Genomic DNA, 26,355 nt, shown 5'->3' on the forward strand with positions numbered 1-26,355 from the left:
TCCCTCGCTGCAGTGAGCCTGTTGCCAGCAGGTCTCACTGAAAATAACAAATTCTAAGACTATAACTTTCTAAGAGCTCAGGAGAGCCCCTAGTGTGCATCCAACCTCGGCCGGGCACGAAATCTAACTGAGGCTTGGAGGAGGGTCATAGTGGGAGGAGCCAGTGCACACCAGGTAGTCATAAATCTTTCTAGAGTGCCCAGCCTCCTTCGGAGCCCGCTATTCCCCATGGTCCTTACGGAGTTCCCAGCATCCACTAGGACGTTAGAGAAAAGTATTTTCCCTTGCGTTAGGGACATCTTTCACCTTATGTGGCAAGGATGACCTGTAATCGTCATTGGTTAGTGCTTTGGTAAAATCCCTTTTAGTACCCATGTTAGTAACCTTACTGCCTGCTCTTACCCTCCCCCCAACTTCTCCCCCATTTCGTTTACTACCGCCATCCCCACTATTCTCACTGCATGACCCGTAGTTTCTAGCTAAACCCTCCCACCAGGCTCCTAGTTTAAAATCTCCTCCAACCTTCTAACCATCCTTCCCCCCAGCACCGCTGCCCCCTCCTCAGTCAGGTGCAATCCGTCACGACAAAAGAGATGGCGCCTGACTGAGAAGTCCGCCCAGTGTTCCAGGAACACAAACCCCTCTTTCCTGCACCAATCCCTAAGCCACACATTTACCTCCCTAATCTCCCTCTGCCTCCCTGGACTAGCGCGTGGCACGGGTAATAATTCCGAGAATATTACCTTAGATGTCCTTGCCTTCAGTTTCTTTCCTAAGTCCCTATAGTCTTTCTTAAGGACATCCCACCTTCCGCTAACTTTGTCATTGGTGCCAACGTGCACCAAGACCGCCGGGTCTTTGCCAGCCCCTCCCAACAATCTATCTACCCGGTCCGCGATGTGCCGTACCCGAGCACCCGGGAGACAACAGACTGTACGGCGATCACGGTCCCGGTAGCAGATTGCCCTATCTGCCTTCCTGATGATAGAATCCCCTACCACCACCATTTGACTAGGTACCTCTCTATCTTTTATCCCAACCGCGCCAGAGGGACCGCACCTCTGGATGCTAGAGGGAGCAGTCTCCTCCGGCACCGTCATTTCTTCACTATCATCCTCCGATTCCTCGTCCAATCGGGCAAATTTGTTCGGGTTTGATAGTTCGGAGATGTCGTGCCTCCCCCTCTTTTTCTTCCTTCTAACTGTGACCCAACTGGCTACCTGATCATCATCCTCTTCTACCAGTGACCCCTCCCGCAACTCCTCCACCGTTCTGTCTAAACTACGCTCGAGATTGTGAATCTCCCTCAGTCGCGTAACGGTTTGCTCTAGATCAGTTACCTGGGCTTCCAGGGCAACCGTTCGCACACACCTCGTGCAGATGTATTCACACTGGGCCGGTAGCTCCAGGTGTGCATACATCTTGCATGACATGCACTGAGTGAGGTTCTCAATCACAGCCCCTCCCATATTGTTTGCAAGGTCTAACTCCCTGTTACACTCAAAGAAAAAGCAGCAAAAATAAAAAATAGAAGACAAGCAATATCACTTATACAATAATTAAGCTGGCTTATACTTATCTATCTTCGAAAGATTTAAAAGATGAAAGATATGATAGATGAAAGATTTCCCATCAACGATTATGTGCATACACACTGAACAATGTCTGATGAAAGATTAGAAAGATTTGAAAGATCCAGCTTCATTTAAATACTGGGCATGGTTGTAGGAAGGTGGGCAGGTCTTCTTTGTACAATAAATAACAGCATACATTTAAAATCACTGCATATCTGATCTGTAGTTTGTTTGGTGCAGTGTATACCTTATTAAACTTTTAGCACTACCCATAAATAAAGACTCCACACAATTTTTAGTAACAATTTTTAATTATAAATTTTAGAAAAATAATAAATTAGAAACATTCAAAAATAAAATAATAAATCACATGTACATAAGTATTCACAGCCTTCGAAAAACTTACAATTTTTACCACAAATTTGCACGATTGCTGAAATTCTCATGTAATAGGATGTGATTTTGCACAAAATCGCATCTTTTTACTTAATCCAAAAATAGCAAGTTACAAAATCGCATACAGATGTTTTCCAAGTGAAAATACTGAAAATCGCAAATGTAATAGGATGCGATTTTGACACTTCACAGAAAACCTTACCAAAAATCGCCAGAATAATAGACCAGGTTTATACTGGCGATTTTTGGTTAAGCATGCACAGACCAGTAATATCTGTGCATGCTTCTGCCTTTAAGGGGTATATGCAATTGCGGTCGAATTCCGGCTGGAATTCGACCGTTTTTTAATTGAACACAATTCGACAGTCACACACCCTCCCGCCGGGACCCGAATTCAACATATTCAATAAAAAACGGATTCGACAGTCCCGCTGTCGAAAAATGGACCAATTGACGATAGTGTGCGTCCTGGATTCGACTTCATGAACGGCACAAAAGTGTTAAAAAAAAAAACCTTTTAAAAATTGCGTGGGGTCCCCCTTCCTAAGCATAACCAGCCTCGGGCTCTTTGAGCTGGTCCTGGTTGTAAAAATATGGGGGGAAAAATGACATGGGATCCCCCGTATTTTAACAACCAGCACCGGGCTCTGCGTCCGGTCCTGGTGCCAAAAATACGGGGGACAAAACACGTAGGGGTCCCCCGTATTTTTAACACCAGCACCGGGCTCCACTAGTCAGAGATATAATGCCACAGCCGGGGGACACTTTTATATCGGTCCCTGCAGCCCTGGCATTAAATCACTAACTAGTCACCCCTGGCCGGGGTACCCTGGAGGAGTGGGGACCCCTTAAATCAAGGGGTCCCCCCCCCTCCAGCCACCCAAGGGCTAGGGGTGAAGCCCGAGGCTGTCCCCCCCTCATCCAAGGGCGGCGGATGGGGGGGCTGATAGCCATGTGTCAGAAAAGGAATATTGTTTTTTGTAGCAGAACTACAAGTCCCAGCAAGCTTCCCCCGAAAGCTGGTATTTGGAGAACCACAAGTACCAGCATGCGGGTAAAAAACGGGCCCGCTGGTACCTGTAGTTCTACTACAAAAAAAATACCCAAATAAAAACAGTACACACACACCGTGACAGTAAAACTTTATTACATACATGCACACTTACATTCATACATACTTACCTATGTTGACACGAGGCTCTGTCCCCTTGTCCACGTAGAATCCACGGGTGTGCTTCATGCTTAATGCACACTGCCGGGGGACATAATACATTGGTGGGCAGTGGTTTGTCCACAGGCAGTGTGCATGCAGCATGTGTTCTCAGTACACAACATATCAATATATGCATGCTGTGTACTAGGAACACATGCTGCATGCACACTGCCGGGGGACAAAATACAGTGGTGGCCAGTGGATTTTAGTAAATTAATTGGTGGACAGTGTGTCATTGGTGGCCAGTGTTTTATACATTGGTGGCCAGTGGGAACACTGCTATACTTACCAAAGACGCGCTGCTCCTCTTGTTCCACGATGCTGCGGCTGTGCTGCGGCTATGATCCTCTTCACTGACGACCGGGAGTGTTCCTCTGGTGACGGCCGGGCGTGGCGTGCAGGCGGCGTGGCGGAGGATCGTCAGTATTGTGAGTATCGTTCATCGCTGATACATACACAATGAACGATACCGCACATTGTATATGTCGGTATCGTTCAAATTGACTTGCATGTATCAGCGATGATAGACCAGCGATGAACGAGCGCGGGGCCACGCATCGTTCATCGCTGGTATATACACACTGCACGATTTGAACGAGTTCTCGTTCATTAATGAACGAGATCGTTCAAATCGTGCAGTATTATCTACAAGTGTGTAGGGCCTATAAGAGGGGAGGGGGAAGGGGGGGGGACGGCCCAACCTCTTGAATGGTTTATGGTCCCGTTCCCCGCTGACAGGACACTGAGCTCCTGAGGGAACTATTCGCAAGCCCCACCACGGCGAACGTACATTCCTGCAGCACGCCGCCACCCCTAATAGAGCCAGAAGAATGAAGAGTGGTGAGTACTAAGCCGGCGTCCCGGTTAGCGGGGCGCCGGCCATTATGGCGGCATGAGGGTACGGAGACGCACAGCTTCTAACCGGGGCGAAATGCGTCTTCATGCACAGTACACAGCTGTGTCTCAGTACACTGTACACAGTACCTACACTGGCAAAAACAACCTCAAAATGGTTTTCTATCTATTTTAAGCACCAGATTACCTCCGCCAGTATAAAAAAGTGTGAAGACCGCGTGCCATTGAAGGGGCGGGGCCTTCACTATGAGCGGATCCAGCAGCTCACCAGTGCCATTTTCCCTCTGCAGTGGACACAGACGCTGACTGACAGGGACGCACAGCTCCCCTGGAGAGACTACAGATTACCTCAGCAGTACCAGTGGGTCATAGCAGGGGGGGAGCGATTATTAGTGTACGAAGTCCCCTATCAGGGTACTTAGACTGCGACCCGGCTAAGTTTGGCATTAGCGATAAGGGCGCGGTGGGGGCAGGCCACAAATAACTGTCTCCCTGAAGGGCTCTTTGCGGGTTAATTGTGCTTAACCTTTTCCTGTGTGTGTTGTCACATTTACATGTCGTCAGGCAAAGAGTGTGTTTCTTGTACAGCAGAGTGTTGCTCTTCACCAGGGGGCTCACTACTGGGTACTCAAGACAACCTTCCCAGAATAGCAGGGCTGAACCGGAGTGGGTTAATTCCATTAAGGGAATGGTCTCAAATATTTCTACAAAATTATCCCGCAATGAGAAAGAGACGCAATACTTAAGACAGACTGTGGATGAGTTTATGAATAGAGACTCGGTCCCCAAACCGGTGTCTCAATCCCCTCCCATTTGTCCACAAAAACGATCTCTGGCCCATATCATGTGGCCTGATTCTGACAAGTCAGACATGGAGGAGGTCGAGGTGGATTTGGAGGGGGGAGATACTACTCTGTCACAGGGAATATAGGCTCTTATAGAAGCTATCAGAGATGTTCTGCAATTTCCTGATAAGGTGTCAGAGGAGTGTGAGGAATCAAATTTTAAAGTAAAAAAGAAGTTCTCAAGTCACTTTTCCTGCGTCCAAGGAATTGAATATCCTGTTTGAAGAACCGTGGGTTAATCCTGATAAGAAATTTCAAATCCCTAAAAGTTTGTTCTCATCTTTTCCTTTTCCTCTGGAGGATAGGAAAAAATGGGAAAATCCACTGATAATGGACGCATCAGTCTTTAGGTTGTCACGAAAAATTGTATTGCCTGTCTCTGGTGCAGCCTCCCTAAAAGACACGGCTGATCGTAAAATTGAGACTACACTCAAATCACTGTACACAGCTGCTGAGGTGGCCTAAAGACCCACTATTGCATGTCCGTGGATCACAAAAGCCATTGCTAAATGGTCAGGTAACCTATTTGAGGGGTTAGATTCGTTGTCTAGGGTGGATGTTTTACTCCTGCAGCATATACAGGACTCTACGAGCTTTATGGTGGAAGCCATAAAAGAGATTGGTTTGCTTAATGCACGCACCACCGCTATGGCAGTGTCAGAACGCAGGGGCTTTTGGCTACGCCAATGGACTGCTGATGCGGACTCCAGGAAAGGCGTGGAAGGCCTACCATTCACAGGCGAGGCATTGTTTCAAGACAAACTAGACAAATGGATCTCCAAAGCTACTGCGGGTAAGTCTACGTATCTTCCTTCCGCAGCTAGGAAAGCTTATTCAGCTTCAAATTTACAGTCCTTTCGGACGGCTGAGTTTAAGGGCAAATCCAAAGGTGCTTCTACGGCCTCCAGAGGCGCAAGAGGTAAACTACGCAAACCAGCAACTGCATGTGTTCAGGAACAGAGCTCAGGCTCTGCTTCCTCAAAGCCTTCAGCATGACGGTGGACCGCGATGCCTGGAGGACTGTCAGGTGGGAACCCGACTAAAATACTTAAGTCACATCTGGTCAAGTTCGTGCCGGGTTTCCTGGGTCATAGATCTTATATCCCAGGGCTACAGACTGGAGTTCCAAGAGCTCCCACCTCACAGATTCTTCAAATCGGGCTTACCAGCTTCACAAGAGGCAAGTATATCTTTACAGCATGCCATCCAAAAACTGGTAAAGACTAAAGTCATTGGGGGTAATTCCAAGTTGATCGCAGCAGGATTTTTGATAGCAATTGGGCAAAACCATGTGCACTGCAGGAGGAGCAGACATAACGTGCAGAGAGAGTTAGATTTGGGTGGGGTGTATTCAAACTGAAATCTAAATTGCAGTGTAAAAATAAAGCAGCCAGTATTTTACCCTGTACAGAAACAAAATAACCCACCCAAATCTAACTCGCTCTGCAAATGTTATATCTGCCCCCCCTGCAGTGCACATGGTTTTGCCCAATTGCTAACAAACTTGCTGCTGCGATCAACTCAGAATTACCCCCTTTGTTCCAGTTGTACCTCATCTGCACAACAAGGGGTACTATTCCAACTTGTTTGTAGTACCGAAACCGGAGGGTTCAGTACGACCGATTCTGAACCTCAAGTCCTTGAACCTGTTCTTAAGAGTGTTTAAGTTCAAGATGGAGTCTCTGAGAGCGGTCTGGAGGAAGGGGAATGCCTAGTCTCTCTGGATATCAAGGATGCGTACCTTCACATTCCGATCTGGCCATCGCATCAGGCTTATCTACGGTATGCACTGCAGGACTGTCACTACCAGTTCCAGGCCCTACCATTTGGTCTCTCCGTGGCACCGAGGGTATTTACCAAAGTGATGGCAGAGATGATGTTTATACTCCGCAGACAGGGAGTGAATATAATTCCGTACCTGGACGATCTTCTGATAAAGGCGCCATCCAGGGAGAGGTTGCTGGACAGCACTGGTCTCTCAACCAAACTTCTCCAGGATCACGGGTGGATTCTGAACCTTCCGAAATCTCGCCTAGAGCCAACATGGAGGCTCCCATTCCTGGGAATGATTCTGGACACGGAGTCACAGAAAGTGTTCCTTCCATTGGAAAAGGCATTGGTAATCCAGTTGATGGTTCGGGATGTCCTGAAGCCAACCCAGATATCGGTGCATTTATGCATTCGCCTTCTGGGGAAAATGGTGGCCTCTTACAAGGTGCTTCAATATGGAAGGTTTCACGCAAGACCCTTCCAGCTCGATCTGTTGGACAAATGGTCCGGATCGCATCTTCACATACACCAGAGGATCCGTCTGTCCCCAAAAGCCAGGATCTCCCTTCTGTGGTGGCTACAGATTTCTCACCGGAGGTTCGGAATTCAGGACTGGATCCTGTTAACCACGGACGCAAGCCTCAGAGGTTGGGGAGCAGTCACCCAGGGGGCGCAGTTTCAAGGAAGTTGGTCAAGTCAGGAAGTCATCCTTCCAATCAACATTCTGGAACTCAGGGCCATATACAACGCCCTTCTGCAGGCCTGTTATCTTCTTCAAGATCAGGCCATTCAGGTCCAGTCGGACATTGTGACGGCAGTGACATACATAAACCGACAGGGCGAACGAAAAGCGGATCAGCAATATCAGAGGTGTCAAGAATTTTCCTCTGGGCAGAAAAAACTGCTGTGGCGTTGTCAGCGGTCTTCATTTCGGGAGTAGACAACTGAGAAGCAGGCTTCCTCAGCAGACACGACCTACACCCAGGGGAGTGGGGCCTTCACCCGGAAGTGTTCAGGTGCTTGACACGTCGGTGGGGATATCCACAAATCGACATGATGGCCTCTCGTCTCAACAAGAAGCTCAAGCGGTTCCAGGTCGAGAGACCCACAGGCAGTGGCGGTAGACGCTCTGACGACTCCATGGGTCTGTCAGATGGTGTACGTGTTTCCTCCACTTCCTCTGATCCCAAGAATTCTAAAAATAATAAAAAGGGAAAAGGTTCAAGCAATACTCATTGCTCCGGACTGTCTAAGAAGGGCCTGGTAAGCAGACCTCCTGGAGATGCTCCTCGAAGATCCGTGGCCTCTATCTCTTCGCGAGGATCTTCTGCAACAGGGCCCGTTCGTCTATTAGGACTTACCGCAGCTACATTTGACGGCATGGAAGTTGAACTGCTGATTCTAGCCAGAAAAGGAATCCCTAACAAAGTTATCCCGACTATGATCCAAGCCAGGGAGGGGGTAACATCTAAACATTGCCACTGTATTTGGAAGAAATAAGTCTCTTGGTGTGAGAGCAGAAATTATTTGCGGTGGAATTTCATCTGGGATGTTTCCTGCTTTTTCTGCAGGCAGGTGTGGATGTGGGCCTACATCTGGGCTCCATAAAAGTCCAGATTTCGGCCTTGTCTATTTTCTTTCAAAAACAATTGGCTTCTCTCCCTGAGGTCCAGACGTTCTTGAAAGGTGTTCTGCACATCCAACCTCCCTTTGTGCCTCCCACGGCACCTTGGGATCTCGATGTGGTGCTGCATTTCCTCCAATCAGACTGGTTTGAACTGTTATAGGAGGCGGACGTAAAATATCTTACGTGAAAGACAGTCACATTGTTGGCCTTGACTTCAGCAAGACGTGTCGGAGCTGGGGGCTTTTTCTCACAAAAGTCCCTATTTAATTTTCCATGAGGACAGAGCTGAACTCAGAACTCGTCAGCAATTTCTTCCTAAAGTGGTGTCGGCGTTTCACATCAACCAACCTATTGTGGTTCCGGTTATCACCAACACTTCTGCTACTTCAAAGTCTATGGATGTTGTGAGGGCTTTGAAGGTATACGTAAAGAGGACAGCTCGTCACAGGAAATCCGACTCGCTGTTCGTTCTCTATGATCCCAATAAAATTGGGTGTCCTGCTTCAAAGTAGACAACTGCACGCTGGATCAGGCTCACTGGATCAGGCTCAGCATGCTTATTCCATGGCAGGTTTGACTGTTCCAAACTCTGTACAGGCCCACTCTTCTGGGTCGATGGGTTCTTCCTGGGCGGCTGCTCGGGGTGTCTTGGCTTTACAGCTCTGCCGAGCGGCTACTTGGTCTGGTTCGAACACGTTTGCCAAGTTCTACAAGTTCAATACTTTGGCCTCTGAGGACCTTCAGTTTGGTCAATCAGTTCTGCAGGAACCTCAGCACTCTCCCACCCGGTTTGGGAGGTTTGGTCCTTCCCCATGGTACTAAATGGAACCCCAGTATCCTCTAGGACGTAAGAGAAAATAGGATTTTAATTTTTCCCGTAGTCCGTAGAGGATACTGGGCGCCCACCCGTTGCTTCGTTCTTTCTGCACTGTTACTTGGTTAAGTATTGGTTCAGCTGTTGCTGTTCCTGTTTAAAGTTGGGTTAGCATAGCTTTCCTCTGGTTTGTGGGTGCTGGTTCGGAACCTCACCACTATCCTTTATATCCTTCTCTCAAAGTATGTCTGTCTCTGGCACAGTTTACTAGACTGAGTCTGGTAGGAGCGGTATAGAGGGAAGAGCCAGCCCATACTATCAAATTCTAAAAGTGTCCATGGCTCCTAGTGGACCCGTCTATATCCTATGGTACTAAATGGAACCCCAGTATCCTCTACGGACTACGAGAAAAGGCTTTACCAGTAGGTAATTAAAATCCAATTTTTACGTACATTTACTGTCTGGCTGTGGTACTTGGCATGTTTGTGCCTCACACTGTGATATACAAAGATCCTGTTCCATGAACTGGAAAGTGATTGTAAGGACAATAAACGGGATGTAGTTAATTTACCGAAGGACTGGATCCCTGCGGTTGAAATACCAACGCCGGAATTCCGAAGGACGCCATAAGACTGGTGTCTAAATCCCAACGTAGTTCAGCATGCTTGCATCTAAATACAGATGCCAGGAATCCCGATCGTTCGGACAGTGGGACACGCTTGCGGGATTGGTTAGGCACTAGAAGGGGTGTTAGGGTGTAGTGACAGGAAGGCTATGGTTAGGTACTGGGAAGTGGGGCTTGGGCACCAAGTGGGGAGGGTTCGGATTAGGCAGCGGGTAAGGGGAGGGTTAGGGTTAGGCACCACCGGGAGGGTTAGGGTTAGGCACCACCACGGACGGTTAAGGTTAGGCACCCACAAGGGAAGGTTTGGGTAGGGAACAGGTGGGGGGGCTATCGGGATTCTGATTGTCGGGATGCCACCGTCGGTATTCTGACCACCGGTATCACGTCCATTAGGTTATCATACTCAGTTCTAATAAACTCATTTGTATCGTAGAGGAATGAATTCCCCTGGTTACATAGTGGACACACTCCTCTATAGTGTGTTGCTATCCATTGCTCTGCAGTCTGAAGTACAGTTTGCTGTAGATGTGTAAGAAATATCCATACAGCGAAGACCCATCCATACAAATCTGGTATTTGGTGTATAAAATAACCAGGTTTATCCATAATCCTGTTTCACTTTTGTTTTTGTTTAAACTGTGTAATCATTAACTTTCAGTTTACAGTTTCATCTCCAATTTCTTCCAGTTAAATTCACTTTGTTTGGTTTCTTTTTATTAACAGGATGACTGCAAAACCAACAGTAAAAAGGTGAGGATATTTATATAAAATACACAAGCTAGGAAGGCTTACAAGGAGCATTGAATTTATATTTTCATGTTTGTCATGACAGTGTCCACTAGGGGCAGTGTTACTGTACAATTAACGTTGACATATTATTAGTGTGTATATATAAATATTATTATACCTCATAATATACCTGCTGCTGTAAGTAGGGTTAAGGGTCACATTAGACGTGTTTTGAATGATCCCCTTGTTGTTGGTTTCCAGATAACATGCGTAGGGATACCTATAAAATGTATGAAATCACCTTTCTCTTTCCCTGGTAATAATTACTGTAAATAAATGAAGTAACACTGCTGCCTGCTATAAATCCACGTTACTGGCAGCTTGCCCTGCAGTGATTAAATATGACTTCCGACTTTTCTAATTAGAACTCTCAGAATTATTGTTTATTTTCTTAATGTCTCTTGAGTCCCTTTCTCCTTCCCTCCCACACCTTTTATCTACCCTGACCTTATTTCCTCCCTTGTTGAGCTTACACTTGAGGATACAGCGGGGCAAGTTTGTGTCGCTTCTGTTAGAGGGCCACCAAACACCACACATGGGGGCAGATGTATTAAGCCTGGAGAAGTGATAAAGCAGTGATAAGTGCAAGGTGATAAGCACCAGCCAATCGGCTCCAATATGTAAATTTACAGTTAGGAGCTGATTGTCTGGTGCTCTTATCACTGCTTTATCACTTCTCCAGGCTTAATACATCTGCCCCATGATGAGATATCTAGCAGCAATCAAATCTCTTGATCATACCTTCAGAGAATTGGTGATCATATTGGCATACTGTTTGCATTTGCTATACACTTGGGTGCAAATTGTTGAGTTACCAGCCATTTCAGGCTCTAATAGACTTTCTGCAGTGCCAATATAATTGTCTTATGTGATTGTGCCACAGGTGTACAGATATTGTGCTCAGCAACAGACTTGATTAAAAAAAAAAAAAAGTTCTGACTGTAGCTGGCATAACTTCTGCAGACTAATAAAACTTGCTAAACAAACAGCTGAGTAATATATTCTTAGTATATCTGAATGCATGACTTTCCCACACACAACTTTCTCCAGTTGTACTGGTGCTAGAAAGTTTTAAACATTTACACAAATGTGACCTTATGAGGGGGGCTATCCTATTAACAGTGGTAATCTACCACTGCTAATAGGTTTGTCAGGGGCTATCCATTTAGCCCCAATAACAGCCATTTAATGGGGAATATGCTTCGGGTGCCTCAGGCAGCTCTGGTAACCAGGATAACACACGGGATCAGGAACTTTTCCCGTATCCCATGTGTTATCACACAATAGCAGATCCTATTTGGACGATAAAAATAGCCTATAATTGGATAGTCTGATATTGACCATTGGTCAAAAATCAGGCTGTTTTTGTCAACAGAAAAATGATCACGGCTAATTGGATACCGCCCTTAATGTGTTCATCAAAGTCTCAAAAATAGAGAAGCCAGTAAAAAATAACATTCATTTTTCTGCAGCAGGATACATTGGTTTCCACAGGAAAACATTGGGATGTAGAGTGGATCTTGATCCAGAGGCACCAACAGGCTTAATCTTTAGGCTGTCCAAGGGTGCATTGGGGCCTCCCCTATAAACCCCGCTTCCAGGCACTGAGAGCTTTGTTTTGAGTTGGTGCCTGCAGCAGCAGGTCAGGAGGGCTGCACTGGGCAGCCCAGGAAAAGCTTTTCTAAGAAGATTTCTTCAACTGGGCTGTCAGCGCTATATGTCAGGAGACACTTCAGCGCTGCAGCTCCATCACCTCCCAAGTGGCATTGCATACTCCCGCGGCTCTGTTCCCGGGTACTTGAAGCGGAGATGCTCCAGCTTAGGCACACAGTCGCAGACCGCTCTCCTGGATCGCGTGGCTGCTACGGGGAGGAGGCAAGAGAGTCCCCAGATGGGACCAGTCATAAAATCGCGTTCCGTCCGTGCCCTAGAGAGACGGGTTGCAGCACTGGCGTGGACACTATCACCGAGCAGGGACCTTCACTAGACCGCCAGTGCATAAGAGTACAGGTCGGGTGTACTAACGCCCCATTTAATAAGGCTCTGTAGTACCGGCGGTGGAAGTCCAGCATAGGGGAATCGGCGCTTGACCTGTAGCCCTTCTCCCCGACCCAGGGCACCATCTCTGAGTAGATTTTCCTGCCCTGGAGCTGCCTCGCACTCTCCCTCATTCCCTGACAGACGTTGGGCGCCATCTTCTGAGCATAGTTGCTACTGGTTTCTGTGATTGCAGGGCAAGGTCTCCCTTATAAAGCCGCCTGTATACAGCGCTGTGACTTTACAAACACTTGAGTATTCTACATGTCTTTATACAGACAGCGTTAGTTAAGAAAGAGTGTACCCGTTACAGAATATATTGTGCGAGGGATCTGATGTATACCTGCTATATATATATTTCAGTGCAGCTTTATAGTGATGATAATTTTTGCATTGCCTATGACTGTGTGTGCCTGTATCTGCTGTGTGGTTTCACTCTGTGTTTCCCAGATATAACTGTCACTGTATGCTATACCTTAAGAGGCTAGGTGCGCCTGGGCCTGCTAATACAGTGCGTCACAGTATTTATCCAATAAGTATATTCTACTGTGTACTCAGTCACATAATACTGGATTTATTCACAGGTGTTGTACTTCATCTGGCAATATCGTACGAAGTTGCTCTGTTGTTGCATTCTCACATAATGTCTAACAGAAATGGCAGTAAATCAGTGGAAGCTCCTGCATCATGCAGAGCATGCTCCAGGGATTTACCAGAGGGGGAAGTGTTATATGATGGTCTGTGTATTGAATGTCATATGCCTCCCAGTCAGTCCGCTGCTCAATGGAGCACCCTGGGCTGCATTCACCAACCTACTGGGTACACTGGTGGAATGCATAGCACCCCCTATGGGACCACCGGTGCATTGCACCTCATATTGTTCCTATGATTAATCCGCTTTGGGCGGATAAATTGTCTAACCAACTGCAGCAATGTATCAGTCTTTGGTTAGACAGAAACCTACACCAGGTCACTCTCGTGTCTCTGGGTTCTATAAGCGGGCTGCTTTCTCCTCACAATCCAAAATCCTCTCTGATGTTTCGTCAGAAGAGGGGGGGCGGGGGAGCATACGGTCCTGTCAGACAGAGAATTCTGTGTTACTGATGAGGATTCTCCCTTGCAGATTGATGTCCCTGCCTTAAGTGGATGCTAATAGCATTTCCTTCAAAGAGGAGGATTCAATTACTGTGGCAAGGAAAACTGATAGTTAAAACAGCAGAAGGTGGTTAAAACTATATTAACATATTCTGATCATTTTATGGACATCAGACGGGAACCCTGGTTTAATCCAGGGGGGAAATTCCCTCTGCCAGAAACTCTCCCTGAGTTATGTAACAATGGGAAACTCCGCCGCTGGTGGATTCTCACGTCACCTGTCTTTTTTGTATCATGCACTCTGCCTGTCACCACTGTCACCTCACTGAAGGAGCCGACAGATAAGCGTGTGGAGGGATGTCTGAAGTTTGTAGACCTACTATAGCTGCCTCCTGGGCTGCAATTGAGGCATGGGTTCAGGCATTAGAGGAAGAGCTGCCTGAGGATATATCTGACAAGCCAGACAATACCTGTCTCATAATACCACCGCCATCTGATACGTTCAGGAGGTGTCCTCTGAGGCGGGTATATTGGCAGCCAAGACGTCGACCACGTCTGTCATGGCTTGCCGCAAACTGTGGTTGAGGTCATGTAAAGTGGACCTGAACTCCAAAAGACCTTGGAGGTACTCTCCCTTACTGGGGACATTGTGTTTGGGTTAGACCCTAAATAAAATAGTGTCCCCACTACTAATCCTTCTGCACGGAAGGCAGTAGGTACCACTTTCCGTTCCTTTCGGCCTCAAGGAAATGCAAAAGGCCAGGCATACCAGAGACAATCTCGTGCTCCCAAAACCACAAAGGCCAAACAATCCTGGGCAGCCCGTCGGCCTGCTTTAGAACATGACTAGCCTGCTGCATGACGGGACAGGCCTCCCTCTGAGGGATACCAGGGTGGGAGGCCAACTTCTACAGTTCACCCAGATCTGGTTAAAGACCACTTCAGACGCATGGGTACTGGAAGTTGTCTCTCACGGGTACTCCGTCTCATTCAAGAGAAGTCCACTTCGCCAGTTTTGCACTACGGCCCTCCTTTCGGATCCGTTAAAGGTGCAAACTCTACAAACTGTGGTGAGTTTCCTCCTGAGTCCAGCAGTGATTGTGCCGGTACCTCAGTACAGAGAGGTAGAGGTTATTATTTCGACCCTGTTTCTGTCCCGAAACTCGGTGGATCCTTTCGGCCTATACTAAATCTCACATCTTTGAACAGGTTTGAGAGTGTCCAGGTTTCATATGGAAACACTGCACTCCATTGTACTGGCTAGGAAACCCGGAGACTATATGGTATCCCTGGATACACAGGATGCATACCTGCATATACCTTTTGCCATATCGCATCAGCAGTCTCTGCGGTTTGCTAATGGCAACCTCCATTCCAATTCCAGACTCTGCCATTTGGACTGGCTACGGATCCTCGTATTTTCACAAGGTCATGGCTGTTATGACGGCTCATTTCTGTTGCCAGGGAGTCAACATCCTGCCGTATCTAGACGTCCTGATGATTCTGGCAAATTCCCACAAAGTCCTCCTCTGTCATCTGCAACTGAAGGTAACATTCCTCCAAGCCCACGGGTGGCTTATTAAATGTAAAAAGTCCTTGCTGGTCCCAGCTCAGAGCATGGGGCACCTGGAGGCACTCCTGGACACACACAGTCAGAAGACTGGTTCTGTCTCAAGAAAAAGTCCTGAAGATTCAGGACATAAGATGTTTTCTCAGTTGTCAGTGTCTAAACACTCTGCGATGCAAGTACTTGGCCTGATGGTATCGGCCTTTGACATGGTAGAGTACGTTCAATTTCATTCACGTCCACTACACAGATTAATCCTGTCCAAGTGGGACGGCCTGCCTCATTGGATCAGATTTCACATGATCTCTTTAACTCCGGAGGTTTGCCTGTCGCTGACATGGTGTATCCAGGACCAGCAAGAACAGGGGCCGACCCTTCTGGGTCCCCGACTGCGTTCTGCTGACAACGAACACCTGTCTGAGGGGATGGGGAGCGGTATTGGAGTAACACTGTTTTCAAGTACAGAACAGGCTTGTTCAAGTATGATCGGACAATGCTACCACAGTGGCATACATAAATCATCAAGGCGGCTCTCGAAGCCGCATGCCAAGGATGGAAGTGTAAAAAATCCTTTGTTGGGTGGAACTCCATCTGCCAGCCATATCGGCAGTGTTCATTCCGGGTGTCCTGAACTGGGAAACGGACTTCATCAGTCACCAGGACGTGCACGCCAGAGAGTGGAGTCTTCATCCAGAAGTCTTTTGATTCCTAGTGGATAGGCGGTGTCTATCTGACGTAGACCTCATGGTGTCTCGACACAATCACAAGGTTCCAGTCTTCGGATCAAAGACCAGGGATCCTCAAACAGCGTTCATGGACGCACTGGCGGTTCCATGGAACCTTCAGCTGCCCTACGGAAGTTTCATCAAGAAGGAGGAATACCACTTTTAGTCGCTCCATCGTGGCCTCAATGGTTATGGTCCTCAGACCTGCAGGGTCTATAGACAAAGCATCCCCTTCCACTTCCTCAGCACCCGGACCTCCTCGTACAGGGACCTTGTCTCTACCCAGACCTGGTCAAACTGGCCTTTACGGCGTGGCTTTTGAAGCATCACTCCTGAGGGCTAAAGGATTTCCGAGGTGGTTATCCAAACTATATGTAGGCCCACAAACCAGCATATGCCTGGATTTAATACAAAGTCTGGAATTCTTACTTCACCTGGTGTGCTAAGAATTATGATGTCTCTACGTTCAGAACTTCCAGAATCTGGCTTTTCTGCAACGAGGCCTTGACTTAGGTCTCCATCTGGCCTCTCTCAAGGTTCACATATTTGCCTTGTCAGATGGTTTCACAGCAAAATTGCATCTATACCTGACTTTCATACTTTCACCCAGGGTGTACTTAGGATTCAGCCTCCCTATGTCCCTCCCGTGGCTCCATGGGACTGACTGTTGTACTGAAAGCCCTGCAAGAGTCCAATGAACCTCTTGAGTCAGCGGACCTTAAATGACTCACGGCCAAGGTCCTGTTCTTGTTGGCCTATTGCCTCGGCAAGATGGGTGACGGACTTAGGCGCTTTGTCCTTTCGTCCACCCTATTTGATTTTTCACAGTGACCGGGCAGTTCTACAAACTCGACCGGGTTTTTTTTCATAAGGTGGTGTCATCTCTTCACCTTAACCAAGAGATTGTGGCTTTATCTCTTCAGACTTGTCTTCCAAAGAGTGTTCTTTGGATGTGGTAAAGGTTCTCTGTATTTATGTGGAGACGACTGCCTCTATCAGGAGGTCAGATTCCCTTTTTTTGTACTGTTTGCTTTCCACAAACGTGGCTGGCCTGCGAATAAGCAAACCTTGGCCAGATTGAATAGAATGGTGATACACAAGCTTTATGCGCAGGCTGGACTTCCAGTTCCTGCTGCTATTAAAGCCCATTCTACTCTGTCTGCTGGACCTTCTTGGGCGGCCCACCATGGCGCGTTCGCAGAACACTTTGCAAGGCGGCTACGTGGTCCTCAGTGAACACATTTATTAGGTTTTATGCCTTTGAGATTTCCGCCTCCCAGGATACTTCCTTTGGACGCCGGGTTCTCATACCTGCTAAGGCGCGTCCCCTCCCTTGAGGGACTGCTTTAGGACATCCCCGATGTTTTCCTGTGGAAACCAATGTATCTTGCTGCAGTAAAGGAGAGTTATGGTAGACTTACCATTGTTAATTCTTTCTGCGAGGTACATTGGTCCCACAGGGCGCCCACCCGGACGCACCTTGCTTCTATGGGTTTGTATGGCATTAGCCGCTGGTACCGTCTTGCATTAGCCACTGGTATTTTTCTTGCAAATGGCCAATGTTTTGCTTAAGGTTGCTCAGAGGTCCATTGGTGCGCCCGGTGTGTATATTTGTATGCAAGAAAAATCTACTGTATCTGAGAAACTGGCAGTTGGCGTCTCGGTACAAAAGACTGCCCCTGCGACATTTGCATAACTTCTCAGATCTGCAGCAGTCAGATTTGTGGCCACCTCTGAGTTAGGCCCACGGTCTGGTGTTTGACTTCGTCATTCCAAAATGGAAAATGTATTGCTGCTTCTTCTACTGTTTGTGTGTATAGGGTAGTTGTCCTGATGCAATACCTACTTTCTGTTGCTCACTGGATAGCCTGACATTCACCTGTTGTAGAATTCATAGTTCCACCAATGATGGCAAGCCATGCTAGTCCAGTGGTAATGAGACTGCCACAATCCATAATTCTATACTGCAAAGTCATCTATTTGGGTCTCTCAGCGCTGCCTCAATTAGGGTGAGATGTATAAAAAAAACGTCCTAACGGACGTTATGTGCTTGAAGCCGTATCACAACATTATTGTGGTGATACGCCCTGACCCGCCGGCACAATGTATTATGCAGGCCCCTGCCAATGTGGGAAGGGCGCTAAGTCACCTGTCCTGCGATATGCGTCCTCCCCATCGGCCAGACTGTTAACGGTGCCTGCTCGCTTTGTGCACATTCGCCATTCACCACTGCTCCCAGCATGCCCTGCAGGTGGATTTGCTGCTTGCGCAAATAGACTGGGTGGACGCCATGCGGTGCCACTCACAGAGGAGGCGCAGAGGGAGATTGTCCACAGAGAACAATAAAGTTTTATTGAGACAAAGAAATAACCTTCCTTGGATGAACAAGGAAGTGCCCGCAACACCAGGCCATGGGGAGGCGATGTAAGACAGCTGGATTAGGAGCCAAAGACTGCCTATAAAGGTAATAATACATTAGCTCCCACTCATTGCCTAGCAACAGTTTAACGGAGTGGCTGGGGCACGCAGCAGGTACTACAAATAGCATTAACACTCCATTCATACATTCTAGTGAAGCACTAAATGCAGGCTTTCTGTACTCTATGGCCAACAGAAACCACTGTGCACTTTAATACATCAGCCCCATAGAACTTAATATCTGTACATCAGTCATAATAGCTATATAAGTAGCATAACCAAACCTCACAAATAAAATACTATGGATATGTTTTAAATGAATAATCTAAAGACTCCTAGTACCAGTACACCACATGAAATGGTACTTACAACATAAAACATCAAACATAACCTTGTTAAACCGTTGCACCTATGGCAGTACACACACATCACAGACTACAGTACTGCCACCTCCATGTGTCACAGCTGGCATGAGGTTCTTATGCTGATTTGCAGAGTTTGGATTTCTCCAAACTTTTCTAATTTAAACCAAAAAGTCTTTTGGCTCTTCCAGATGGTCGTTAGCAAACTTTAAATGGGCATGAAATTTCTTCTTAAAGAGTAGTGGCTTCCTCTTTGCTATCCTGCCATGCACACTATTCTTGTTCACTGTATGCCTGATGTTGGACACTGAAAGCTGACAGTAGCCAGTACAAGAGAAGCCTGCAGATCTTTTGACGTTTCTCAGGGGTACTTTGTGGTCTGAAATAGTATATTCCAAGCTCTTAGGAGTTATTTATGTTGGATGTGGGAGATTGACAATGGTGTTGAGTTTCCTCCACTTGTACACAATCTGACAGGGGTGTGGTGAAGACCAGAGTCCTTTAGACTTTGCCTTGTAACCTTTTCCAACCTCATCAGAAAATACAACTCTTTCTGAGGTCCTCTGATATCTAATTTGATCGAGGCATGGCACCTGTGCACCAGACTTTGTGACTGAAGACCCTGGTTTACATTTTTCAAGTAGTGCAAGGACACCCAACTCACACCTGTGGTCATCCCATTGAGTGACACTACCTTACCGTTTCTGCTAATCCTAGAAATTGACATGCTTTTTCTGACCAATAATTTTAATGTTGGCTCATTTTTATCAATAAATTAAAGTATATATATATATTTGTTTGATTTAATGTGTTCTTTTTAATTGTATGGCTTGGCTTTGATCAAGCTCTAAGCACATTGGAGATCACATTTGTGCATCTATTCAGAAAATTTTAATGTGCTCACAAGCTTTCTAACACCACTGTGACTGTCTGACATAGCTCTGCTGTTGTCAGTGGAATACAAGAAAGTTCCGATGCAACGGGCTGAGACGTGCAAATGCTGAGCACCGGTGAATTAAGTGTTTGATTGGCCTGATGAACCCCAATTGCTGTAGTTTCATGTTGATCCATCCTGCTAGCTCTCAGCAGTGCAGGCCAGTGATGGGGGGGGGCGGCTTCCATGGCATACACTGGCTAGCAAAGCATAATTTATTGCTCTTTAGGTGATGGCAGAACGCTTTTTTCCAGACAGCTCTCACAAGCTTCGTTTTCATGCCTTCATTCATCTTGTCTACCTTTGATATCCCTGTATTATGTATTAGGGTTTTCTGCAGAGCATTGTGGGCCAGGAGCATGACTTAATGCAGCTTAGTGGAGACCAATTATAACATTTGAATCCAATCCAGTATCTATCGCTTAAGATGCAAATAAGCTATTTACAGCAGATGTGTAATGTTTTATTAAATATCATTGCATTGACTTATTTGTCTTTTCTTCCAGGACGACTTAAATCCATCATCTAGTTCATCCAGGTAAAAAGCCACCCTTCTATACTACATATGTAGTGATCTATGTTCTTTGATAGATATATAAGACTTAGCCCTGCAGCTGTACATGTTTCTGTGGTAAAGTTATATACTGTATGTATGTATGTATGTATGTATGTATGTGTGTGTGTGTGTGTGTGTGTGTGTGTGTGTGTGCGTGTGTGTATGTATGTATGTATGTATGTATATATATATATATATTTGTGTGTGTCAACCAGGTAAGGAGCCGCTTCTCTATAATACACATTTGATATTAATGTACAGTATGTAGTAATCTATGTTCTGCAATTGCTATTTAATCTGTACATGTTTCCGTGGTAAGATTATATACTATATGTATGTATGTATGTATGTATACATCTGTGTGTATGTGTTATCCAGTGTATTACATTTTACAAAAATAAACAGTTGCAGAAATGACCAGTGATTGAACGCATGAATGAATGAGTTGGTCCAGTGAACGAACAATGTGACCCTAACCCTAAAATGAGATACTTGGAGATGCTTGGCTGAGAAGTTTAAATCATGATTTCTGCAGCGGGGTACATTGGTTTCCACAGGGAAACATCGGGGTGTAGAAATGGATCTTGATCCAGGCACCAACAGGCTAAAGCTTTAGACTGTCCCAGGATGCATTGGGGCCTCCTCTGTAACCCCGCCCCCAGGCACTGGAGCTCAGTTTCGAGTTGGTGTCTGCAGAAGCAGGTCACTTAACAGGAGGGCTGCACTGGGCAGCCCTGAAAAAGCTTTAAGAAGACTTAAAGGGCTGCAGCACTTACATGTCAGGGTGACATTCTGTGCTGTGGCTCCATCACCTCCCCAACGGCGTTGCATACTCCTGCTGGCTCTGTTCCCGGGTACTAGCGGCGGAGACGCTCCGACTCTGGTTACACGGTCGCAGACGCTCTCCTGGTTCGCGTGGCTGCTACTGAAGACAGAAGGTAAGAGGGTCCCCTAGGCAGGACCCGCCATTAAATCGCAATCCGGTCGCAATCTAAGAGACAGGCTGCGACGCTGACTTGGACACTGTAACTGGGCAGGGACCCCACTATATACACCAGGGCAGAGGAGTACAGGTCGGATATATTAATATCCACTTTTAAAAAGTATAGTAGTACCAGGTGGTGAAGTCCAGCATAGGGGAGAAGGCGCTTGACCTGTAGCCCCTCCCCCCGGCCCTGGGCTCCATCTACTAGTGGTGTTCCTGCTCTGGAGCTGCCTCTCCCACTCCCTCACTCCCTGACTGAGACGCTAGGCGCCATTTTCTAGAACAGCTGCGACTGGTCTCCGGGACTGCAGGGCAAGGTCTCCTTTGTAAACCCGCCTGTGCATCAGCGCTGTGGTCTTACAAACACTTAAGTATTCTACATGTCGTTATTAAGACGGCGTTAGTTAAGAACAAGTGTACTTGTGCTAGAATACATTGTACGAGTATTCTAATATATACATCCGGTCTCAAACCGTGCATTGATTTATATATATATATAAGGGACTCGGTGCACCAGGGTCTCGTATAGTGCTTCACAGTATTTACCGATTACAGTGTATTGTACTGTGTCCTCAGTCACATATTACCAGATTCGGTCGCTGGTGTTTGTGTACTGTGTACGCGGTCACATACTAGGAGATTTATTCGCAGGTATTAGTACTCTGTCTGGCTGTATCGCACTAAGACGCTCTGCAGTTGCATTCACTGTAAAAATTTGACGCGTGCGCCAAGGATTCGTCTGAGGGGGAAGTATTGTATGACGGTCTATGTACTATGTGCCATGCATCTCCCAATCAGTCCGCTGCTCCTGTTACCAATCAGGAGCCACCTTGGACAGCGTTCTCAACTATGCTCAATACACTTGTGCAACGCCTTATGCCCCCTATGGGACCCCTGTGCCCTTGCAGCCACATATTGTCCCTATGGAAACCCGCCTTGGGCAGATAATTTGTCTAACCAAGGATTGATTTAACTGCTGCAACTGGGCAGACAAGACTGCCCCAAGTCACTCTCGTGTCACGGGGTCATCTAAGCGGGCTACTTCCTCCTCACAATCCACTAATATCTCAGAGGATTCCTCTGATGATGATGATGGAGTGAATATTGTCCTGTCAGACACTGACTCAGCTGCTACTGACGAGGAATCTACAACTCAGGTTGATATCCCTGACCTAGTGGTTGCTATTAAGCAAATCCTACAAATCGATGATGATGTGGATTCCACTACTGTGTCTAAGAAACCTGATAAATTTAAACGTCAGAAGGTAACTAAAACATTCTTACCACATTCAGACCATCATGTGGAAATACAAAAAGAACCCTGGGCTTCTCCAGGGAAGAAATTCTCCCCGTCTAAAAGGATGGTAGCTCGCTATCCACTCCCTAAAGAGTTGTGTAACAAGTGGGAAAATTCACCGCCGGTGGATTCCCGTGTCATCTACTCTGCCGGTCACCACTGTCACCTCACTGAAGGAACCGAGATATAAGCATGTGGAGCGTTGCCTGAAGTCTATTTACTCCCTTACAGGTGCTGTACATAGACCCACCTATAGCAGTCTCCTGGGCTGCAAAAGGAATTGAAGCATGGGTTTAGGCATTAGAGGAAGAGCTGCCTCAGGACTGCCAGACAATACCTGTCTCATATTACCACCGCTGCCTATTACATTCAGGAGGCGTCCTCTGAGGCAGGTGTGTTGGCGGCTAAGGCATCGACTACGTCCATCCTTGCTCACCGTATTCTTTGGTTGAGGTCATGGAAGGTGGACCTGGACTCCAAAAAGACCTTGGAGGTGCTCCCTATTAAGGGAGACATCCTATTTGGGGAAGATTTCAATTCAATTATAACTGACATAGCGGCTGCTAAGACGGCTTTTCTCCCAAATACTAATCCTTCTGCACAGAAGGCTAAAGGCACCACTTTTTGCTCCTTTCGACCTCAAGGGAAAGCAAAAGGTCAGGCATACCTGAGACAATCTCGTGCTTTCAAAACCACTAAGCCAAAAGCAAAACAATCCTGGGCAGCCCGTCAGCCTGCTTCTAAATACGACGAACCTAGGGTGGGATGCCGACTTCTGCGATTCTCCCAGATCTGGTTGATGACCACTTCAGACGCATGGGTGCGAGAAGTTGTCTTTCACGGGTACGCAGTCTCTTTCAAGAGACATCCCCCTCGCCAGTTCTGCACAATGGTTATCCCTTCGGATCCGTTGAAGGCGCAAGCTCTACAACTGGTGGTGCTGGTACCTCTGTCCCAGAGAGGCAGAGGATACTACTCGACCCTGTTTTTAGTCCTGAAACCCAATGGGTCTTTTTGGCCTATACTCAACCTGAAATCACTGAACAAGTTTGTGAGAGTGTCCAAGTTCCGTGTGGAAACATTGTGCTCATTTGTACTGGCCATGGAACCCGGAGACTATATGGTATCCCTGAACATACAAAAGATGCTTACCTGCATTTTCCTATTGCCATATCGCATCAGCAATATCTGCGGTTTGCTATTGGCAGCCTTCACTATCCTTTCCAGGCTCTGCCGTTTGGACTGGCCATGGCCTCTCGGATCTTCATCAAGGTTATGGTCGTGATGACGGCTCATCTCTGTCGCCAGGGAGTCAGGATCGTGCCATATCTAGACGACTTGCTGATTCTGCCAAACTCCCACGATGTCCTCCTCAGTCATCTACAACTGACTGTAAACTTCCTACAAGCCCACGGGTGGCTCATCAACTGGAAGAAGTCCTCACTGGTCTCTGCTCAGAGCATGGTGCACCTGGGGGCACTACTGGACACACAGTCAACGGCTGTTTCTGTCTCCAGAGAAGGTCCTGAAACTTCAAGACAGGATCATATGCTTCCTCTCTCGCCCAAGAGTGTCGATACACTCGGCAATGCAAGCACTAGGCCTCATGGTGTCTGCTTTCGACATGGTAGAGCATGCTCAATTTCATTCCCGCCCTCAACAGAGGCTAATCCTCTCCAAGTGGGACGGCCTGCCTCATCGGATCAGGTCTCACATGGTTTCCTTGACTCCAGAGGTTCGTCTGTCGCTGACCTGGTGGCTACAGGACCAGCAGTTGAGCAGGGGCCAACCCTTCTGGATCCCCAACTGGGTCCTTCTGACTACGGATGCCAGTTTGACGGGTTGGGGTGTGGGGTGAGCAACACACTTTCCAGGGTTGGGGGACCATGGAGGAATCACTCCTCCGTTCTGTAATTGCGGGCAGTGTTCAATACTTTCTCTCGCCCTGCCTCTGATACAGAACAGGCCTTTTCAGGTACGGTCAGACAACGCCACCATGGTGGCGTACATAAACCATCAAGGCGGCACTAGAAGCCAATGATGGAAGTGTCAAAAATCCTTCGTTGGGCGAAATGCCATCTGCCAGCAATATCGGCAGTGTTCATTCCGGGAGTCCTCAACTGGGAAGCGGATTTCCTCAGTCATCAGGACGTGCACGCCGGAGAGTGGAGTCTTCATCAGGAAGTCTTTCAACTCAACTCCTAGAGGACAAGTGGGGCCTACCAGATGTAGACCTGATGGCGTCTCGACACAATCGCAAAGTTCCGGTCTTCGGATCAAAAACCAGGGATCCTCAAGCAGCGTTAGTGGACGCACTGGCAATTCCATGGAACTTTTGGCTGCCCTACATGTTCCCTTAAATGTCACTCCTGCCCAGGGTACTACAGAAGTTCAAACAAGGAGAAAAACTACATCTGGTCGCTCCAGCATGGCCCAGACGGCATTGGTTCTCAGACCTGCAGGGTCTATCAATAGAGCGTCCTCTTCTACTTCCTCAATGTCCAGACCTCCTCATTCAGGGCCCTTGTGTCTAGCTGGACCTTGCTAGTCTGGCTTTGACAGCGTGGTTCTTGAAGCATCACTCCTGAAGGCCAAAGGATTCTCCGAGGCGGTTATCCAAATTATGCTGAAGGCCCGCAAACTGGCTTCTGCGTGGATTTATTACAGGGTCTGGAATTCTTACTTCACCTGGTGTGCTGCTAAGTATTACGATGCTTACTAATCCAGTACTTCCAGGCTTCTGGCTTTTCTACAACAAGGCCAGGACTTGGGACTTCGTCTGGCCTCCCTCAAGGTACATATCTCTGCCTTGTCGGTATGGTTTCAGAGAAAATGTGCATCTATTCCTGACGTTCATACTTTCACTTAGGGTGTTATGCGGATTCAGCCTCCTTATGTCCCTCTTGTGGCTCCTTGGGATCTGTCTGTTCTGAATGCTCTGCAAGAGTCTCATTTGAACCTCTTGAGTCAGTGGACCTTAAATGGCTCACAGTCAAGGTCTTGTTCCTACTGGCTGTTGCCTCTGCTAGGAGGGTGTCAGACCTCGGCGCTCTGTCCTGTCGTCCACCCTTTCTGATATTTCACCGTGACTGGGCAGTTCTTAGAACTCGCCCTGGTTATTTGCCTAAGGTGGTGTCATCTTTTCACCTTAACCAAGAGATTGTGGTTCCGGCTTTTATCTCTTCTGGTGTGTCCTCCAAAGAGCAATCTTTGGATGTGGTACAGGCTCTCTGTATTTGCGTGGAGAGGACTGCTTCTATTAGTAGGTCAGATACTTTTATGCCAGCTCCTGCTGCTACTAAAGACCATTCTAGTCGGTCTGTTGGACCTTCTTGGGCGGCCCGCTGAGGTGCGTCCGCTGAACAATTGTGCAAGGCGGCTACGTGGTCCTCAGTAAACACGTTCATTAGGTTCTATGCCTTCAATACTTCCGCCTCCCAGGATGCTTCCTTTGGACGTCGGGTTCTTTTACCCGCTATGGCGCGTCCACTCCCATGAGAAACTGCTTTAGGACATCCCCGATTGTTTCCCTGTGGAAACCAATGTACCCTGCTGCAGAAAAGGAGATTTATGGTAGACTTGGTAATTGGTTCCACATGGCGCCCGCCCTGACGCACCTAGATTCTGTGGGTTTGTATGGCATTAGCCGCTGGTCCCTTCCCATTCAACAATCATGCAGCTGATGGATTGTTGAATGGTTAAGACAGTTTTCTTTGAATATTATTGAAAATCTCCTGATGATGGTCTGCAAGGACCGAAAACGTTTAAGATACCATGTATGCTGGAAGGTACATCTGTTATCGTATAGGCTGTAAGGCACAGCTGAATTATGCTGTCAACATAATAAATCTGGTGCATATTTAAACATTGA

General features: G+C 47.2%; 1 protein-coding gene across 1 annotated transcript in view; it reads left to right on the forward strand.

Annotated features, from left to right (window-relative positions):
- Positions 1–26,355, forward strand: part of LOC134969478 (cytochrome b5) — a 128,334-nt gene that overhangs the window by 93,126 nt on the left and 8,853 nt on the right. The window contains exons 3-4 of the mRNA XM_063945462.1: positions 10,443–10,469; positions 20,153–20,184. Of these exons, the coding sequence (XP_063801532.1) occupies positions 10,443–10,469; positions 20,153–20,184 (59 nt within the window). The remainder of the gene's footprint in view (positions 1–10,442; positions 10,470–20,152; positions 20,185–26,355) is intronic.

This window comes from Pseudophryne corroboree, chromosome 11, assembly GCF_028390025.1.
Source record: "Pseudophryne corroboree isolate aPseCor3 chromosome 11, aPseCor3.hap2, whole genome shotgun sequence".
Taxonomy (NCBI): domain Eukaryota; kingdom Metazoa; phylum Chordata; class Amphibia; order Anura; family Myobatrachidae; genus Pseudophryne; species Pseudophryne corroboree.